General features: G+C 41.0%; 1 protein-coding gene across 4 annotated transcripts in view; it reads right to left on the bottom strand.

Annotated features, from left to right (window-relative positions):
* Window positions 1-328: 328 nt before the first annotated feature.
* Window positions 329-22,087, bottom strand: part of nnt (nicotinamide nucleotide transhydrogenase) — a 113,700-nt gene continuing 91,941 nt past the window's right edge. For all 4 annotated transcript variants that reach the window (XM_060935953.1, XM_060935955.1, XM_060935951.1 and 1 more), the window contains exons 18-22: window positions 21,393-21,552; window positions 12,416-12,497; window positions 7,134-7,252; window positions 6,923-7,038; window positions 329-1,739 (exon numbers count right to left, since the gene is read on the bottom strand). In XM_060935953.1, the coding sequence (XP_060791936.1) occupies window positions 1,599-1,739; window positions 6,923-7,038; window positions 7,134-7,252; window positions 12,416-12,497; window positions 21,393-21,552 (618 nt within the window). In that variant the 3' untranslated portion in view covers window positions 329-1,598. The remainder of the gene's footprint in view (window positions 1,740-6,922; window positions 7,039-7,133; window positions 7,253-12,415; window positions 12,498-21,392; window positions 21,553-22,087) is intronic.

Below are 22,087 nucleotides of genomic sequence, written 5' to 3'. Positions count from 1 at the left end.
TGGAAAAAGGTGCAGACAGATATCATCAATGTCTGAGTGTCACTTGTTGCCAAAGTGAAAGAACCCTCATGATAAACTCATGCAATCCCACCAAGCATCATAGGGGCAAGAAAAAAAACCACACACGATCCTGCATAGGATCACCTCGACAGTGACAATGGGCAATCACTGCCACTTGTGCAGATACCTCTTATCAGAGCACGTGTGAAAGATAAAGTGCGATACAAACAATTCAATTTCGCATGGCAAGCTTGCTTACCAACGTAAAAACCTTTGTACCATCTTCAAGGTAGAAACATGAAAGTTATAGAAATGATAGAAATCAGTGTTGTTTTTTTTAAATCTAGATGTTTATTAAGAGCGATGTTTCACGATTAATTGCAGAGAGGAGAAAAAAAAACTTCAGTCCATCATTAACTCATTTAGTCTGCTAACCATGACACAATGAAATGTTTTTCTCTTCACTTTCACTTCTTTTTGCACAAAGAATATTTAAGAGCCTCAATATTTCTACATAACACACAGTAAAAAGTGGAGTGAGAACATCTGCATATCATCAAATAGAAACCGCTTAATTTTTTTTAAAATCCCATTTATTTCCTATGTTGTGATTGCTTTATTGCTTATTTCTTGTTTTTTTTATTCAGCTGTTGGTTTGGGGGAGAAAAAGTTGTTTGCTTTTCTTTAAAAAAAAAACATGATGCCAACTGTTACTTGAAATGGTGTAAAAGTATTAAGCAGATCTGCTTAAAATCAAGGAGCAAGCTGGATGTATTAATGCTGCTGCAGATTACGTAAAACAGTAGGTGGGACATGTGCTTTGGGTAATCGTCTTCGTCATACAGGATCGTTTGGTCAGGTTTAATACTGTCAAGAGGTAGGGTCTGTTGTGTTCTTCCTCATAATGCTTTGTATTATTAACAGCAGTCAAAAAATGCCAAACAAAACTGTCATAAATGGACTTGGCATGTGAAGTAGGAAACAAGACGTGGCACACGAACCAGCATGAGACTAGACCTGAACATCATTCTGGCGGTTGTCTTGTTTATTTAATTAGACAGAAGGATAAAGCTCACCTCTGATCTGCTTTGTAATTTTCTGATATTGATTCTTCAGATCCAGGACTCCTTAATGAGGTATGAAATAAAAATATTGCATTGCATCCAAAAAAATTTTTAAAAAAATAAATAAATAAAAAGGCCCATTCCATCTTTTATGGTTTCACAGGCTGGTCACTTAACCCTTATTATGCTCTGTTCCCTCTTAAAAACCTACGGATTAAAATAATTGACAAACAGATGAAAAAAAAAAAAAATTCCCTGACAAGTTGTGTTTAGCTCCTACTGAATCGAAAGGTTTCTTTTTTTTTTTTTTTAACTTTAGAGTACAATTAAATTAGGCAGAACACAAATACTTATCAAAAACAAACTAAACCTTCACAGATGGGGAGGAAAATAGGAGTGTGGCAAGGAGTGGAGCTTTATCATTTCTACTTTGTCTAAGGGGTATAATGGTCAATTTGTACACCCTGTTGCCTCTAAAAAGGGTGCAGCAATTTTTCTTCCCTCATGGACACCCAGTACTCCAGAACTTGGGCATTAACCTTCACGCACTTTAGCAGCCAACGCGTCGCATGTCTTCTTGGCATCTCCTAAAAGCATTGAGGTGTTAGGTTTGTAGAAAATGGGGTTGTCCACGGCCGCGTAGCCCACACCCAGAGACCTCTTCATCACAATGACCTGGAAGGAAAGCAAAGATCTTACTGTTTAATCGCCAGTTCAGCCAAGCAGAGCTGATCCAATTTAACTGTGGTACCAAAAACATGAGGGGAATTTATTTTAAAAAAAAAAAAAAAAAAAAAAGTGTCTGTATTATAAGAAAACGTTTGGCAAAAACATTGGGTTTGTGACACACCATTTATCCTAAATGTATTCAATCATCCAAAATGTGTTTGGTGTCGAGGCTGTTGCAAAAAAAAAAAAAAAGTAATGAAAATCGGTCTCACCATCAAACCACATCTCATTCTTCATGTTTTTGACGTCACGCATACTTGACAATGTGGTTAAATTTTTTTTCCAAGTGCAATTCTGTCTCATTTCCCTTTCTAGGTTCCAACTTGCAGAATTTCAAAGAAAACTGAACTCTGAAATTTGTCAATACAGACTACCTGTGCTACTGAAAAAGAGGTTTCATAACAATGATAATGGTTTGAAGCAACTGTATAAAAAATTTGGGCCTGGATGTAAGGAAAACTTTGAGCAAGATAAAACTGTTAGCTTAAACTTTGTAGACATGAAAAGCAACGCTAAATCAGCACAAGGCCAGGCCAAGCAGGGTAATTGTATGCCTGATTTTAGGACACAGAGGGATTTACAGTCTTCTATAAACCATGAAAAAAGCCTCAGAGAAGACTGGTACGTTAGGAAGGTGGCCATCTTGGACATCATTGTTTTTATGCCAGTGTATGTTCAGTTTAAAGATCGTAGTGGAAAACTGTAAGGGATGCTGAGGACAATAGGAAACATGATCAGTAATATTCTATTTAAAGATGTTCATATATTGCCAGAATATAAAGATCTGGGCATGCATTTATGGAAAAATTGTTTGAGATGAGACCAATTTCCATTACTCATCATCCATCATCCAGTGCAAAAAAAAAAAAAAAAAAACCCAAATCTCAGCCACAAAACCTGCTTTGGCTAAAAGATGGGAAACTGCATACCTTTCATTTTTGACCAAACTTGACCTTTCACTGTAAAATATTATTGATCGAGGTCACTGAAGGTAGTTAAGGCCAAACACCACAACACTATTTTCTTAAAACCCTGTACTGCACCTGTAAGTAAAAGTGTGTTAGACTTTAGCCTTGTATTTGTAGGTACATTAGTTGAGAGAAAGAGAAAACCAGCTCATGCTTCTAGCATCTAATGGTTATTTAAGTATCTGCCATTTACAAAATTAAGCGTCATTAGTGTCTCGGGCGCAGAACCCGAGCCGAGCGCTTCCTGGGAAAGCGAGCGAGAGCTGTGCCGTGATTGGGAGCATCTGGTTGGGAAGCAGCAACTCTTTTCGCTAATTGAATAAGTAAAACCAGGAGAGGAGAGTCCTCGCTGTGCTGCTGGTCTCTTTGCATCGGTGGTGCTCAAGGATACTTGGAACAAAAACAACCTCATCTGGTGACACCGAAATGGGATGCCACAACCTTTTTAAACATCACCCTCCGTGCTGCAGATGATCACTGGTGGCAGGGTGATGAAGGATCGGGCTTGGAAAAGGCAAAGCAAAATTCCACCTGACTGTCGTCTCACTGCAGCTTCCGCTATGTCATTTCTCAGGGTGTACGTGTAGCCCGCTGCCTCTTTATTCAGGCTGCAGCTGGGCTCAGTAATGTATAAAAGCTACTCAGAATCTGGGAGCAATCAGTACTCTGGCAGCAGATTCACAGCCTATCAGCTAAAAGCGACAATCTCAAATCCATCCAACAAAATCATGTCGTCAGTAAATGTCACTACAAAGTTAGTTTAACTGCCTCTGGAAGAGCCCAGTCACCAAAAAAGCCTTTAGGATAAACTTCGGTTGAAAGGGTTCATTCTTGCCCAGAAGGAATGCAAATGAACAAGTACAGTGGGAAGAAATCTACAGTACCAACACACCCCTGACTTAACCGGAGGTTGGGGATAAGAGAGACACATCAAACCATATTTGGGTCGTTTTCACACATTCTGTACATTTGGTCAAATGTAAAAACTGTTTCCGGGCTCAGAAGTTGATCGCTGGCCTTCTTGAAAACGGTGGTCTGTGGCTTGCTTCCATTGAACTGTGGTGTGAAAGCTAACCACACATGGTACTACATGCCAAGCAACACGACTGGGTCAACTAGTCACTTTACACTCTGCTTCATGTTTCCTGATGGTGTGGAAGGGCTGTGATCAGTGATGAGACAGAATGCCTCACTGATATATTCAGCCAGAGTTTCATAGGGCTGGAGCACTGTAATTAGTGCAATTAGTGCACCTTTTTGTTGCACCTGCTTGTACTGAGAGCAATGAGGAGAATGCAGGTCTCATGCCAACCTGCATGATTCAGAAGCTTCTTCTACAAGAACAGCTCCTTGTTTGCAGGTATTCCTGCACAATGACATGCCATGCATCCAAAAAACTCTGTTCTTCACTGCCTGAGTGTTGGTAACAAAGTAAAATACATAATTATTAAAAAAAAAAGGAAACTAGTGTCCACCAGTGTGCAAACCTGTATACACAGGAGCCCTTCCATCAAACAAGCCCAGAATCAGTCCTGGGTACGGACGCGGTATTCAGGCTAAGCTTGAAAACGCTCTTGGATGAGTACTAGCTCTGAAAATGTTATATTTCCCACAAAGCCAGGGCTTGATAACTTTTAAACCCACTCGCACTTGCACCCCCCAAATATGATCACTTGCCCCCTATTTTGCAAGTACTACATTTTGGGGTTTTTTTTTTTTAGGAAAACCATAGAATAGTTATGAATTGCAACATAAAATGAAGATCACACACTGAGTTGAAGTTTGGTTATTGGTTACTTTTTACTTTTACTTGTAACGGACAATAACAATTTTATCCAAAATAGTTTTTCCTGCCTTAGTCCATTTATTTCCATTTCACGCACATGCAGCTAATGGAAAGTTTGGTGTGTTTGTGTAGAACTCTCAAGACTGTAGGTTCATTACTCGATAATGTAGAAATCATAAAATAGAAATCTAACAGTTTGTATGAAGAAAATAGGGTGCCAAGACTTTTGAACAGTACTTTTTTTTTTGTTATATCATCCACCTCTAGATTTAAACACCCCCCCCCCATGCTGCGTCATGACAGACAGGATAATGTTTGAGTTTAAAATTTTTTAGTGTGCAGGTTGTGTTATATATAGACCTGGCAACCCGTAGCTGAATCAGTGCAGCCAATCTATCATGACGCAGTGTGGGGGGATTGTTTTTTTTTTTTTTTTTTAAACCTAGAGGTAGATTTAAAAAAAAAAAAATTGAAAAACCCACGATATATAAAATAATTTTGCACAAGACTGTGTTCCTCTGATAACAGAAATGAAGCTCCAGCTCTCTCTGCTCTTAATCTGTTCTGTTCTTTCAGGATTTATCGCGCATGTCGCTCCCTGTTGAGGTTTTATTTCCGAGTTGTTTGAAACCAATCTGGGTTTTCAGTGTCGAATAAGGAAGTGGCTTTACCTTTAAGAAAATCAAAACACTTTCATGAAGGAGCTAACTCAAACGCAAGCAGAAGAAAAAAAAAAAAATGAATAAAACGAGATTCTTAAGCAAACTCTTCCATCCTCACTTCCGACTTTATTTTTGTAAAATACATTTTAAATACAGTCGTGAATTTCTCTGGAGTTTTCAGGCCGAGCTCCGCTCCTCGTATTCTTTAACCACTCATTTCCTTGTTGTTCTTGAAGCATTTGCTTCTATTTGTTAACATTTTTCTTGATCGCGGGGAGACGGTAATGCCTTTTATTTATTTCTGTTTGAACAAGCAAAAACAGTGCAAAAATTAACCATACTGAAGACAGATTAAGCCTTGCTTGCATGAAAGATGGTGTCTGTCTGACCCCAGCTGTAATTATCGTGTGATGCGTGGCGTTCATGCACAAGGGGTCTAAACAGTACACGTACCATACTACAACAGCGGGGGGATATAAAACAACGTGCAAAGCAGTAAATGAAACCGAGACTAAGAAAACAGCCAAGACATAATGGCGGATACATAGCGAGGGACGCTTTTAGGAACGGAAAGAAAAGATCAAAAAGCACCATTTTTGTGGTGCTAGCTCATAATATATGCTCCTTCCAACTTTCCCGGTCAGGCATGTCAGGGACATATCCCACTTGCCCAAATGCACGTTTCACTTGCCCTGGGCAGTCGGGCAGCCCTTAATGTCAAGCCCTGAATGCCAAGTTAGAGATCTGAACCTTTCTAAAAGCCCCACCTGCACCCATGAGAGAGAGGATCTGGGGCATGAGTCTCATCCTTGAGAGAGCATCTCTCTCTCTCTCATAAAGGTGTTACTTGTACCTGGATATAAAATGTCTGTTCCTTAAACCAATCAGAGCATTTACACCATCACACCTGCGTTCTGTATGAATCATTTCTCCTGTGCATTATGCAAAGTAGCTATCTAGCAGTGTGGAGGGTGGAAGCTAGCCAACACGGCAGGAGCAGGAGGATGGCCAGAGATTATTTATCCTGAGAGAATTACACATTTCCTTTTCTGAGATAATTTTATAATGGGTATAATGATAACGTGATGTTAATTAGGATAGCAAGTATTAAATAGTATGCAGTTTAAGAAGTCAGCATTCAACCAAACTTTTTTAATTATTCTTGAAACAAAAGTGATGTGATTAGTATAATTAAAAGGGTTGCGTAACCTTTACCTAATCTCTACTTTAATTAGTTGCTGCTAATTATTCGTTTCAGTCACCAGGCATACTCTGACTGGCTGTTGAAGGTCTGCATTTAAAACAGCCCAACATTAGTGATTTAACTTATTCCTGAAAATGAGAACGTTTGAAAAAACAAATGACGTTTCAGTAGAAGTAAAAGTGACGCATTTTAGAGGTGTTGTGTGAAACAGAATGTTGACGCAAGAGTTTTTTTTTTTTTTTAAAGATATTTTTTGGGGCTTTTTGCACCTTTATTGGATAGGACAGTGTAGAGACAGGAAATGAGCGGGAGAGAGAGACGGGAAGGGATCGGGAAATGACCTCGGGCCGGAATCGAACCCGCGTCGCCCGCATACATGGTATGGCGCCTTAACCACCTGAGCCACGACGCCCCCTGCAAGAGTTTAATTAATGGGACGTTGGGATTTTATTTGTCTTAATGCTGGGTTAATGATGTGGTTTCATAACAAAGCAGTAGGGAAGGCTCACCTGTTTGGACTTCCACACTTCCAGCACTGGCATTCCAGCGATGATTGAGTTGGGGTCTTCCTGAGCCGCTGAGTTCACGGTGTCGTTGGCTCCGATGACCAGCACTAGGTCAGTTTCTGAACACGGCCACAAGAACGGATTAAAACAAATTGTTGTGGTTAACAATTGATAACTTTTAAGGAAAAAACAAAACAAAACCACAACACTATACCAGGGAAATCATGGTTGATCTCATCCATCTCAAGAACAATGTCGTATGGCACACCAGCTTCAGCCAACAGCACGTTCAGCTGCCCAGGCATGCGCCCAGCAACGGGGTGGATGCCGAACCTGCACAGCAAACAAAATTTCACACGCCCGCTGGTTCCAAAGGACCGATGATCATAGACCTGCATACTACAGAGAAGCCTTTAGCCTTGCCTGATGTTGTAGAACCGAGGGTCAGACCATTTGAAGAGGTTAAGAGAGGAGAGGAAATAAGATGCAGCCGAGTCTATCATTCTAACGCTAGCAGTAGTAAAGATGCACACTGAGGGGAAATGGCTAGAGGAAGAGGATCAGGCCCCTGAGGCTGCCGAGTGCCTTTATGACCCGACTTTGCCATAAAAAACCCAGATGACTCGAGCAGTCGAGTTAAATAAGTTTCAGCTTGTTTGACCTTTTCTTGCCTCGAACAAGACGCAAAGTAAAAATGCTATGACTGCTTTTGTCATTAGACACCTAAATAAAAACATTTCCTCATAGGAAGCTTTTTTTGCAGCTACCTTGTTGGTCAGGAAAAAAAACATGAATATAAATCTTTGCCAAAGATTAGATCACTAATTAACAAATCCGTTAAATCAATGTTTAAATGCCTCCTGCCGCCAAAACGTAAACTCTGATAAAGATTTATCCAGTATTAGACACAAACACAGATACGGTCATTCATGCCTTCTCAGCATTCAGGAAACGACCGAGTGTTGTCTCCACATGTTGAATCTGAATTCAATTATATTAATTGGATTTTTTCAATTTTGGTGGCAGATCATTAAAGTAGAATATTGTTTATTTCATTCTCAATATAAAACACGAAGGACCTCCTGTGCCAAAGTGTCATCGCATCGTCATCTGTCGGCTCTGAGAAAAAACAAGTGCCACAGTTTGAGGGGGGGGAGAAAAGGCTGTGATCAGCTGTGAGAGGACAAACATCAAAAGTCTCATACATGGGATTTGTCAATCAGCATCTGTGGTAAGCTGCAGCTGTGGATAGGAGGTGGACGGTGCAGTATCCAGGCCTGGTTCTGCATTCACAATTACTTCAAGCATGCAAACACACACCTGCCATTACGAAAATTCCAACGTGCACTCAACTTCATTTTTAGCATGACAGATTAAGGAACGTTAAAGACTCCTAAGAAAACCTCCGATGTGCAGGCAAACAGAACACAAGCGATTTGCCGCTCTACCCACGGCGTCCTCAACAGGACGACACCCCAAACTAATTATCCCTAAAAGAGCAAGGAGGCGGGGAAGTAAAAGGAGGAGGGGGAAACTGACGAGGACGGGAACACTAACCTAATCTGTCCACTCTTTGGCCACCCATCTCCCCCTCTAATCAACTGCAAATGCACTAATAGGAAGCAGCTGTTGGGCTCCCACATCAAACGAACGCAGCAAAATTACACAAGCTTCCGGCCTGCCTCTCTCTTCTCCTCTCCACTCCACTCCTCCATGCCCGAGTGAAATGGTTGTGCCCAACCAGGTGGGGCGGGGGGAACAAACATGAGTGGAACGGCTTGGAACGAGTCATTTAACCATGCTACAAATTGTTTTTCTCCCTTCCTAAATGCTTCACCGCAGCACAATCGGAGACCCGTGAAATATGCAACCCAGACCCCCAACCCTGAACGCTCAGCACAGGAGACACACCGCTTCCAAAATAGCAAAACGCTGATCAATTCTGAACAACACTGTCTGACCAACACTTCACCCCCCCCATCTGAGCAGAACAGGTTGGCAAGAAACACCAACATCCTGGAACTGATTAGTGTGTGTGTGTAGTGAGACCCTTTTAAGGATCTCAAGGGTTAGCAATTAGTCTCTCTGCGTGTTAAGAGTGTGGCAAGAACATTAACAATAACTACTATCTAATGGAACAAAGGTGGAGGGGGAAAGGGGGGAAAAAAACAAACAAACAAAAAAATCCCCGACACCCAGACAAACACAGAGCGATGCAGAGGGCAGAAGAGTCACATGTTTACAGTATGCAGAACGTGTCTTAACGAGTTCCTGTTTACTAGACTTTTCCAACCACTCCACAGCCGATGACTCATCAGCATGTCATCACAGGTGGAAGGGGAGGAGTTTCATTAACTGCAGGACATTAAACATTCCCAGATATTGACTCACAAACTATCGAGCAAGATGGAGATTCATCAATAATCGGCACGTAACCTGCTTTGCTTTTGAAACAGGATGCAAACGGGCTCAACCTTTATCAACAATAACTGATCTAAAATTAAGGGGGGCGGGGGGGGGGGGGGTTAATCCAATAACAACTGGCCTTATGTGAAAAATCAACTGCTCCCTTAGGCACGCAATCAATAAACCGATTTAATTGATAGCTGGGTTGTATTACACTACACGCAGACCTGATTATTACCACCAATCCCTGCGGAATTGCATCATCACATAAATAGAACCTTTCCAGCAAATGTGTAGCGAGCTAAAATGTCCTATAAACGCAGTGAGGGTGAATTACTGAATCTTATTGGTCAGATGATGTGCGTTATTCTTGTATAACTTCAGGCCAAAATTCCTCGAACAGCACATCAAATGACTCAACCAAGACATCACAAAGGCAGCCAGGCCTCATTTTCCCCAGTCAGCATTTATGATTTCACCATTAAGCCCGGCACGCACGAGCGATTCTGTGTCGCTTGGTCGTGCAACTTTTTGACACAAGCGAAAAATCGCTTCGTGTGCGGATATTTGCGACGGCGATTTTTTTTGTTGTTGCTTGCGACAGATCGCCGGTATCAAACATGCTTGATATTCTGTGCAAAAAAACCTCGCCAGTCGCTGACTTGTTGCAGAGATATCGCCGCGTGTGCGTGTCTTAGGGATAATGAAGCGATCACCTCCAAAAGCTAAGGCCAAAAAAAAAAAAAAAAAAAAAAAGTGTGTTTCAGGTAACATGAAATACTAAAATAAGGTCGGTAGGTAGGAAAAAGTTTTTTTTTCTCTTAATTTTTTTTTTAATTTTGTTCGAAAAAATTAACAAGTAAACATCTTACAAAATAGTATTTTGGCACAGAATCCTTTATACTACACATCATAAAATAAAAGTGTTTTAAATCTTTAAACGAATAAAAAAAAAAATATCGCGAGAGTTCGAGTTATGATCTACGGAAGCGTATTGCTGCCACACTCAAAAAAAAATTGGCTTAGAATCAAGTAATTATGTGAAAAGATATTGTTAAAGTTATCACGTTTTTACAATATATTTACCATGTAATAACATATCACGTAATTTCATGATACGAAATTATCACGTTATTTCATGATATTTTCATGTAATAACATGAAAACACCTTATCAAGAAATAACATGAAAATAACGTCCTAGGCTAGGCTACTTCCATTAAAAGCAGACGGCCTAGCCTAGCCTACTGTAGAACTTGGGTCGAGCAAAAACACCAAGCAAAAACATGGCTGAATCCTGAATGACTCCTATTTGTATAAATAGGGGACTACATAGGCAGCAAAATGTAGTGTTTTTCCTGCCATGGAAGTGCACTTGTATACTGAAGAGGAAGCAATTTGCATTACAGCCTTGAATGAGGATTCAAAATGGCGGCTCGGCTCAGTTTTCCCTTCCTCCTTCAGTATACAAGTGCGCTTCCATGTTTATGCAGGAGGGCTGATAGAAGCGGCGAAACATTTTACTTTTTATCGTTTCTTTCACAACTTGAATGCGTTGAAACAAAAAATTATGACAAACTAACGCCGCTTACACTAAAATATCGAGGGAAATTTGTAATAAAAACTTTACGGTCAGCAATTTCGCCGCCGAAATTCTCGGTCGGTCGGGTTACCGGAAACACACTTTTTTTTTTTATTTGGCCTAAGCCAATCCCCGTCCGTGAAGTAGTCATGTGATTTCCACATGACTCGCATTCCTCTCCACAAATCACCCGCAGCACAGTAGATCACAGACAGAAAACACTATCTCAGGTAGCCTTTGAGGTCAACCAATCAGAGCACGTGCCATAAATAACTCTACGTACTATGTCACACCGCTGGAAAACCGAGCATTTGTCCTTCGTCTGTCAAATATGAACATTTGTCAAAGGCGATAGATTTTTTTTTTTTCATAGGCATTGTTGCTGGTTGCTCGGAAGCAGAACATCTTACAAGAAATCACGACATAAAAATGCCAAATTAATTGACAAATACCAACTACTTAGCATAGTTTATTATGAAGTCATTACGCACTGCCAAAACGTTATAAGCCAACATATTTCTTCCTAGATCCATATTAAATATTATCGTCCAGTTATCCAAGTTTTGTTCCCCCCCCAATGCTGCTGGGAGCCGTGTTGAGCAAACTTCGATAAATCAAGAGTATATTTAAATATAAAAAGAGACCTAAAGTTATTTTGTATATCCAGTTTATTATAACAAGGGCATCAGCCTTATTTTTCCTTTCTTGGGGGTCTTGCTAAACATCTATGTATACAGTACACGGTTATAAAATTGAAATAAGAAAAAAAATCAAGCATTTTATTTCTTTGAACATCAACACACTGTCACATGAAATACTACTGACAACAGCTTTTGATATTGCTGAATCAATACATAAAAGTATCCATGAAATTTATTTGCACTTTCACTATTTTTCTTTTAATTCGAACCCGAGATGTTCCAAGTTCGGTTTTCTGGCAGCGTGACGTAGTACGCGGAGTTATTTATGGCACATGCTCCGATTAGTTGACCTCAAACACTACCTCAGGTAGCCTCTCTCAAAGGCTACCGGAAGTAATGTTTTCTGTCTGTAATCTACCGTGCCACCAAGTCGCCCACCAGGTCGCAGATTACGCGCGCACGAGAGGGGAAACTTGCGACGGAAAAATCGCCCGTGTGCGCCGGGCTTTAGAGAGAGACTGAGCAAAAACAAATCCATGAAAGAGTTGCAAGACAAAACGTCAGCAAGGCCAAATACATTTATAAAATTAAAGCAAGTGACCAGACGTTCCTACTGCTGTCCTATTGGCCTGCATAAGCTTGGAGGAGAGCACCAAGTGCTCAGAACTGGCTAACGATGCTCTGATTGACAAAAGATGAAGGCCTTCATTCTCCACCCACAGAAAATTATGCTCTATGGGGCATCTTGCTGATTCTAAGGATAATTCTGAGATTTTTTTTTTTTTTTGGGGGGGGGGATGATTTTATTAATGTGGCCAAGTTGTAGAACAGTAAAATATTAATGCTGTCATGTGTGTGGTTTACATACCTGACTGTCTTGCCCTGCTCGGTCAGACACTTGACAAGGTCAGCAATGGGATACTGAGCTTTAGCTGCACATAGACCATAACCTGCAAAAAGAGCCCACAATTCCTCATGAGACCCTTGTGTGTTTTGTGCGTGTCTGTTAGGCTCTAGAATAACCTGAGAAACATTAATTAAAAATAACAGAAGTGATATTTTAGCAGGGAGCAGAAGGACCGCGACAGCGTGAACATGGAGATCGAGACTGAAGCTGTGCTGTTCATTATTGTGCTTATGTTGCATGAATATATAAAGTTAACGCTGATGCCGCTTCTAAACCTGTTTGCTCTTGCTTCACTAGCATACAGCAACGCGGTAACACAATGTGACGTTAAAAACAGTAGTATGACATTCATTCATAAAATCAATCACTGACTATTAAAAGAGGAACAAAGACACTTCAGGACATGCAGTTATTGGAAAGCAATCAACTTCAGAGGTGGTGAGAGTTGCTTCATGACGCCACCTAATCACTGATTACAAACACTGCGTTTTATTCAGTAATTGCAACAAGGCACTTTTGAAACAACTTGAACAACTCCTAAACAATCTTCCAAGTTTTTAGTCCAAGTTCTTTAAAAACGCATTTTAAACACAAACGTACTGCTAGCATTTTGGTTGCATTCTTTTTAAAACCTCAGCAAGGCAAAAACATCTTATTTTGCCATTTGTGCCACACCATAAAACATACTTCGGTAATCAATTGTTGGCTAAAACACTTTAAAAGGATGAGTGACCCTGCATTCACAGCACCAACGACTGCTCACCTTGCATCACTCAGATCACTCCATGCTGCTCACTGACAGTTGCCATGGTTTCGGCAGCTACAGGTTAAGCCATTTATATGGGATCAGATGTATTCTACTTAAAAAAAAAAAAAAAAAACTGAGGGATAAAGGACAATGAAAAAGACCGCCAATTTGCTGTGTCACATGACTGTGTGACCACTGGGTTGGAGAGGTGTTCATTCTGTGAAGCTTATAGTTGGTCAATCAATCAATCAGTGATGTTCAGTACAGCAAGCACCCCCCCCCAGTCCTTAATCCACAGAAGTATGGAACTAAAAGGTTCTGGGAACTAAAGTGCCCCAAAACTTGGAAAACTACCTAACTTTTTCAAAGTTAAATCAATAAAAATGTCTCTTCCACAGGAAAGGGAAAAATAATAATAATAGGGGGGCACAGGCCACAATGACGTAGGTTATGTTCCCATTAAAGGAACAGTCCACCGTTTTCCATAATGAAATATGCTCTTATTTGAATTGAGACGAGCTGCTCCGTACCTCTCCGAGCTTTGCGCGACCTCCCAGTCAGTCAGACGCAGTCCGACGCGCTGTCACTCCTGTTAGCAATGTAGCTAGGCTCAGTATGGCCAATGGTATTTTTTGGGGCTGTAGTTAGATGCGACCAAACTCTTCCGCGTTTTTCCTGTTTACATAGGTTTATATGACCAGTGATATGAAACAAGTTCAGTTACACAAATTGAAACGTAGCGATTTTCTATGCTATGGAAAGTCCGCACTATAATGACAGGCGTACTAACACCTTCTGCGCGCTTCGGCAGCGCATTGATATCTGAGCTCCGTATCAATGCGCTGCAGAAGCGCGCAGAAGGTGTTAGTACGCCTGTCATTATAGTGCGGACTTTCCATAGCATAGAAAATCGCTACGTTTCAATTTGTGTAACTGAACTTGTTTCATATCACTGGTCATATAAACCTATGTAAACAGGAAAAATGCGGAAGAGTTTGGTCGCATCTAACTACAGCCCCAAAAAATACCGCTGGCCATACTGAGCCTAGCTACATTGCTAACAGGAGTGACAGCGCGTCTGACTGACTGGGAGGTCGCGCAAAGCTCGGAGAGGTACGGAGCAGCTCGTCTCAATTCAGATAAGAGCATATTTCATTATGGAAGTACGGTGGACTGTTCCTTTAAAAGTCTCATTGTTCAATTTGGATTTTTTGCTCAGATCGGATTTGCCCATCTTCACGGTTCCTATTCAGAATTACAAGTGACCTGCATCTAACTATAATGTGAACACGTCTGTCCTCTGAAATGGCACGCATGCAGACATCGATGCATTTTGCACGAGTCATCTGCTTTCACCACCAACAAAAGCACGTCATATTTGTGAGGCAACCCATGGTATTAAAACCAACTACCTGGATGCACTGATAGCAAATGCATGCATCATATTTTGCTCTGGAGGACGGCAAACAGTTCATCACCTGTACATGAGCAGGTCAAGAATTTTTTTTTTTTCTGGGGGGGGGGGGGGGGGGGCAGACTGCTACCTTTTGATGCTTGTTTTCGCAGCTACTGTAGCTCTCCATTGTTGATTTGACACATTGCTGGTGACTGCTGATAAAGTAACGCTTGCGTACAGGCAAAAAGCCACGAGTGCTTTTCTTTTTTTTGAATAGACATGAATCTAAGCGTTCAAAATTCATGTCACATGGCCACAAATTGGATACGCATCCAATTAAGGACCACATATGAAAGTGACCCAAATCTGATTTGAAAAGATTGGATTTCTGTGCCCACGCAGCCCTGAAAACATCAGATGTGTCACTTTAAGCAAAAAAAAAAAGTTTGATTCACGTTAGTCTGGTTATGTGAATGTAGCCATAAAGAGCGGAAATATTTCTAAAGAAAGATAAAAATAACAGAAACCTCAGACATTCCCAGGCCTGAGACTGACCAGGTCGTGAGTGAGGGTTTTAAAGCCTTACAATAAAAAGGCGCCAGAACTTTCAGCACACCTCAAAACGTTCCGTACACTCAGAAACCTGCTTATAAATTCTGCTCCCATCTTGTAACTTTTACAAGTCCAAGCAATCATACCTTCCCATTCTCACAGCAGGATCTGTACTGCACTAAAACAAACTTCGATCCAATAGGAAATTTTTTTCTTAATCGTACCAAAACCAACATGGCTGATACTCCCTTCCATATTTAGACCAGAAGTAACCACCAAAGACATTTCAACATACATCAAAGGGAAACGGATATGTTGTGAAATTGTTTTAGTCTTTGTTGACGTTGTCTATATTCATCCGCAAGAGCACCGGAGGGCTGACATTTTAAACCCAGGGTTTATTTGTGCTGCTGAGATGTTGTACAGCGAAGTACAGAAAGCCTAAAAGGTTAAAAAGGTTCAAAGAAATAACATGGAACTAATCAACAGTGTGACAAAACACACCACAACCTGCTGTTCCACCAAAAAAAAGAATGAATAATTTCAAGCTTCGGTGATGTTGGATAGGATTTGACGGAGCAGTCACAACAGCAGCCAAACCCTCGGTTTTAAAACAGCATATTGCATGTCGACAATCCCCCTGTGATCCTAATGATTTTTTAAACTTTTTTTCATAACTTTCATTTCTTAAAAACAGACATTTCTCCTAAGGAAAACAATCATGCCCAGAAAAATCCGGTGTTAAACTTGGAAAAAAGGCCTAAATGTTTTTGCAGGTGTCAATCAGCCAAAGTGACTGCGACTGCTCCAATTATAAGAAATGTGAAAATCCAAACATGGCTGTGGGCACTTTCACAAAACCAGACCGAAGCAGCACACGGAGAGAGTGCGAGAGAGAGAGAGAGAGAGAGAGAGAGAGAGAGAGAGAGAGAAAATAACATTAACAGAAATCTAGAAGGAATGAAGTAGATAAGAAAAAAAGAAAAAAATGGAATTACAGAGCAAAGCAGAGAGGAAAAAAAAAAAGGCAGAAAAACAAACGAAAAAAAAAAAAACCAGAGCGTAATGAAGATGTACAAGTTAGGTTGAAGAGAGCAGAACAGTAACAGGTGTAACAGGAGTTTAGTGCAGGTTCACCTGCAGACCAAGCAATACACTTTTTTTTTTTAAACAAAGTGTTGCGTCTGTTGTGCTCGGCCCTGCAGCCTGTTTACTTTTAACAGCAGCGTGCATCTCAACCTTCACCTTGAGACCCTGTGACCTGCTGTCAGACCATAAAACACAACTGTAAAACAGTCTGCTGTGAAGAATAAAGCAGCAAGAACCACAGACAACTTTGGAGGCTTTTTATTGGAGGGGTGCGGGGGGACCGACCATTTAGCGCAGTCAGAGCTGGATATAAACAAACAAACAGTCTAGCAAAGAGTTCGTGTTTTTCCACTGCACATTCAAAACGAACTAAGAACCGTCCCAAACAGGAACTATGGATCTTTAGGTTCAATTTTATTTTCAACCAGCTGCAGCAGTGACACTGACAGCAATAAATTAAACATCATTACAGCACAAAAAAAAAAATCCTATCCAGGGCCCCATTGTCCTAACTTGGATTACTGAGATGGTACTGGATGGGACTCTTGCCAAGATCCTGGATTTATCTTCAGGACAGAAGAGTTCAAGCGAGGGGGGAGGGAGCCTGGTGAGGTCCCCAAGTGTTTATCGCTGCTATACCATAAAGTGATCTAACTTGTTTCATGGATGTTACACAACAATAAAGCAGCTAAACTGATAAAAAGCAAGGTAGAGCTGGGCGATAAATCGATTTTATCGATTAATTCGAATTTACAGTTAAGGACGATATGTTATGAAAATCAGTTTTCTCTCAGTTTTAACTTCTGCCACCGACGCTCCCCTCTGTGCATGTGCAGAACGGATCGGGCACCGACACTATAGCCCTCCTCCCGCGCGCTTGCCATAGACACACACAAACAACATGGCAGGGATTGGGGGAAAGCCGCAACTTGTGCCCAAGAAAGGAGTAACTTCCCCCGTGATCTGAAATTGGTTCGGTTTTGTGGCGTCGGGCGCAGACCAAACAAGTCCTCGTTGTAAGGTGTGTTTGAAAACAGTTGCTTCCAAAGGAAGCAGCATGACGAATTTATTCCAACACCTTAAACAGAAGCGTGCAGCGGAGCGGCAGAAGTGCTGCTCCCAGCGGAATGAAAACAGCCGCAGCACTAGCACACCACCCAAAGTAAAGCAAGCAACCGTCCCGGACACATTTTCGAACTGTGTGCCTTATGATAAGAATGGGGCACGGTGGAAGGCAATCACAGATGCTATTGCGATGTTCTCATCTACAAGCTTGTTTTTTTGGCTTCTTTTTGATTTCTGGTTGCACTTTAACCCCAAAGGGGAAATTTAAGTGAAAACAAAAATGTAAAACTTGTTTTGAACCATTCCTTTGTCATCTGTAGTTTGATTTTTAGTGTGTGTGTGTGTGTGGAATCGATTAAAATCAAAAATCGGATTTTTTTCACAAAAAATCAAAGGTTTTTTTTTTTAGGCCATATCGTCCAGCTCTACATTGTGGTATTATGTAATAAAAATAATATTGTTAGCACTGGCAAACTGCTGTAGCATTAGAGGAACAACATACTTGGGGACATGATATAGAAAAATAATCCAGTTAAGGATTGCAACAATGACTCCAATTCACTACACCATCTTCGATTATTTTTCTACAACAGTATGCTCCATTGCCTTTCATTCTTTACATGATGCATGATTAAGACTAAAACGTGGTCTTGTAATTGCGCTGCTTTGTGCAGCAAGCACACTATTGTTCTTAAGTTTACTTTATTATTCCTGTACACCCCTTTTTTTTTTGGAGCCGCTACTCCTTCTACAGCTTTTGAGATACCAACACTGTTCCAACTCCGAAGCATCTGTCCTGAAGCGGTGTAGTGTGCTCGTATACAGCTTTTGGATCGACGCACCCGTTCTCTTGTTTTTTTTTCCCCCGTAGAGAATGAATAGGGCTCACGAACTGAATCGTCCTGCTTGGACATGCTTCATCGCAGATGCACCAAACCTCATGTGATGCCTCCGGCCAACTCCGCAGACACATGTATGCATTCGGTTCCAACCCGCACTCATGGTTTCCTTTCTTTTTGTGCCCCACTTTTTCATCCATTCACTTCCATTCATTTTTGGCCCCACTGAAAATGAATGCAGTTTCGGGGAAAAAAGCTTTCACGCCACATCAAATTTTTGAACCGGGCGACCAAACTTCAAGAAACTTCACATGATGCCTCAGGACAAGTCCCTGCACATATCCATTTGAGACCCGCACTCATCTTTTTCTTGGTTTTCACGCATCCTTTTTTTCCCTCCACAGGCTTCCATTGATTTTTGGCCCCATTCAAATGAATGGAGTTTTGCTCAGTAACACTTCACCACACATCCGCTGGTGTAGTGTGCTTATACAGTATACAGCTTTTGGATCGACGCGCCCGTTCGGTCATTCTTGTCGTTTCCCCCCCATAGAGAACGAATAGTGCTCACGAATCAAGTCGTCCTACTCAAAAACACTCCATCGGAGATGCGCCAAACTTCATGTGATGCTTCAGGCCAACTCCCCCAACACATTCATACAATTGGGTCTCACCTGCACTCATCTTTTCCTTTCTTTTTCCTTCTGTTCTGCTACAGCTCAGCAAGCACACTTTGCATTTTCTCTGCGGAAATGCAGTCTAGTTACCATTGTGATTCAAATTAAAAAATTTCCCCTTATCTCAATAAAAAGCGTGCACAACTTGAACATGCAGCCAACAGATGAAGTCACATTAGCACGACATTGTGCCATCCACAGTAACAATACTGTTACACAGATTTTGCTATACATCAGTGTGTATACCGAAATTAAACTAAGTCTATTTTAAAAAAAACCCACTGGGCATGAACATGGCCCTTTATTAACTTGAGAACTGAAAATAGTAAACAACACAAAAGTAGTCAATTGCTGTTCACTGTGTACTATGATCATCTGACTCTTGATTTAGTATTCCATAGGCATATTACACTAAATTGTGCATATTTTATTACACTGTGTGCACAGAAAAAAAAAAAGCTCACTTTAAAGGTCTGATGACACGTTTTTGACATCTTTGGTGATGTTTTATAACATAAAAAGTAATTCCCGATGATCCATATATTAATTCATGAAGGCGCCTATTTTATAAGTTATGATAAAAAACGCGGCTATTTGGGCAAATTTGATGGGGCTGCAGCACTCAGGAGACGAAGGAGGAGGAGGGGCTATATGACATCAGCGAAAGAATCTTCCTCCTCACTTACCAGTTTGTTGTTGATGCGACAGGTGTTCAGTTTGTCATTATTAGTATTATACATTATTTTATTTATATATATATATATATATATATATATATATATATATATATATATATATATTTTTTTTTTTTTAATATATATTTATATATATTTATATATATATTTATATATATATAAAGTTATTATGCCTTCACGTTGTGTTGCCGGCTTTTGCTCCAAAACCCACAAGGATGGGGTAAGTTTATTCAAGTTTCCCAGAGATCCCGAGCTGCATGCGAAGTGGGTGAAGCAAGTCAGGCGCACTCGTGACAAGTGGGAGCCCTCACCAACATCCGTCCTGTGCTCTGAACACTTCGATTAGGATTGTTTTGACACCCTTCCCAGCTTAAAGGAATCTCTTGGGTGTTCAGTTCAGCACAAACGTGTGTTACTACCATCAGCAGTGCCTACAGTATTCCGGAGGGGGTCTACTAGTAGCTATGCCGGATCCAGCAGTCGCCTGGGACAAGGCAACTCCTCCAAAGACAGTCCAACTGTCAGAACATGTGTTGAGAAACGACATAAGACAAAAGGTACGTAGAGCTATAGAGTGCTCCGACATGATGCTAAAAATAGTAACACTGCGGTCTGCGCGGCCATCTTGGAAGTCACTCGCTCCAGAGCGCTCAGAGTACACATCATAGAGTACACATTCATGATAATCATAAACGTAATCATAAAGTCGGCGTGATATCAGTCATGTATTTGCTTGTGAAAGCTTGCGGCTTTCATGTAACTGCCGCCTAGCAACGAGAGGAAAAGGGTAAAGAGGGTAGGCTATCATAGACTCTATTCGGAAGAGATCAACACATGATTGCTTAAAAATTAGGTATTTTAACAATTTGCATCCGTTTTGTGATTATCGTGACACCTGTGTGTTATATAGAACTGTATGTCTTATCAGCACATCGAGGATCTTCCACCGGAGGCTTTAGCAAGTACTCGTAGCAACACTACACTTTACCCTTTGCCATGCGTTGTTAGGGAACGGTAGCAAATACCCCGATGACCGACTTCAAGAATATGTAGAAAAAATTTAGAAATTATACTTTCCAAAAGTCATTTGAGCTTAGTGTATTGCATTTCCATTTATATTGTAGGTTCTTGCTGATGTTTTTGCGGAGTATGACGCAGCTGCTGAATCAGAAGCTGCAGAGTTTGTATGTACTAGTTGTGAACATTCACATTATTATCAATCTCATTTATTTAAAATCACATAAAATCATGCCATTATGATCACTGCTTAAAAGTACCAGTATTTGGTTGTCCTTTTGTTCAGAGGAAGAGCTAGCACTAGAGAGTTCACCGGCATTTTCATGCGCCATTTCCATTGAGTAGAACAGCCAGTGAACCGTAGCGTGTTCTTCCGCTGACGTCACAGCATGGCCGCGAGCCACGGACCCAGTTTTCTTGCGCTGTGCAATTAAAAGTTGGATATTCGCGTAACAACAGCTTCTTTTCATGTAATTATAACAGAAATCTAACATGTTTGCCATGTTGTATAGTTTATTTAAGAAATTGTATAGAGTCATGTTTGTGTCATCAGACCTTTAATGTCCTCTCCTGTCTTCTGTATTGCTCACATTAACCAATTATTGACTGATCATGGTTTCAAGTCTCAATATACCGGTCCTTTCCAGACAAAAGGCGAGTGCAGCATCGCTTCAGACAATTCAAAATAAATCCTGTTCAAATCGGGTATGCATGAAGAATGAGCCCCAACGTTTCCATAAAAACAAAAGCCCATCTGAAAACAGGCAAAGACATAAATTCTGGGAACAGCAGCTTAAAAATATCCAAGTGATGTAATGGCTGTCAGTCAGGGTTAAACACATACACATCCCTGCAGTCACCTGGGACGATGATGATGTTCTGGGCCTCCTTGATCATCTCCACAGTCTGCTCCGCATTGACCTCTGTGTGGGTGCCAGTGATCTCCATGGGTTTGCCAGTGCCGGTGGAGGAGGTTCCATAGCCGCCAAGGATAACATTGGCCAGTGAGCGGTTCATGGCCTAGACAAGAAAAAAAACACAGTATGTGACAGGGTTAACTGTCAAGCGTCAAAGCTTCTACCCTTGCGCAACACATTTCAGAGATACAAGGGCATTTTTTTTTTTAACTCTTTCCCCCACCACCCAAAAAAAAAAAAACCCACTGATATCAGATACCGACATGTTCCCATTTGACCCACAGACAGTTTTACACACATTTCAGCTGATGCACATACACAGGACACCAATTACAGAAACGGCAGCACTGTGAATGATAAAACTCTACAAGGCAGAAACAAGCAGAATGTGATGCCTACAGTGTGGAAGTAGTATATAGCTCTGGAAAAAGAAAAAAAGACAACTTAATTTTTTTTCTTAAAATCAGCGTCACCATGTATGGCTGCCATTTCTTTCCAGCGTCTCTGCTTGAATTCCAACACAAGCGCACCTCATTTTACGTAATCGGATAAGGAGATCACCTGAACCAAATGGCCCTTTTCCACTACCCTTTTTCAGCTCACTTCAGCTCGCTTCAGCTCACTTCAGCCCGACACGG

The sequence above is a fragment of the Neoarius graeffei genome, chromosome 12, assembly GCF_027579695.1.
Source record: "Neoarius graeffei isolate fNeoGra1 chromosome 12, fNeoGra1.pri, whole genome shotgun sequence".
Classification (NCBI taxonomy): domain Eukaryota; kingdom Metazoa; phylum Chordata; class Actinopteri; order Siluriformes; family Ariidae; genus Neoarius; species Neoarius graeffei.
The sequence above is the reverse complement of the archived record's forward strand: the minus strand, read 5'-3'. Positions and strand labels throughout refer to the sequence as shown.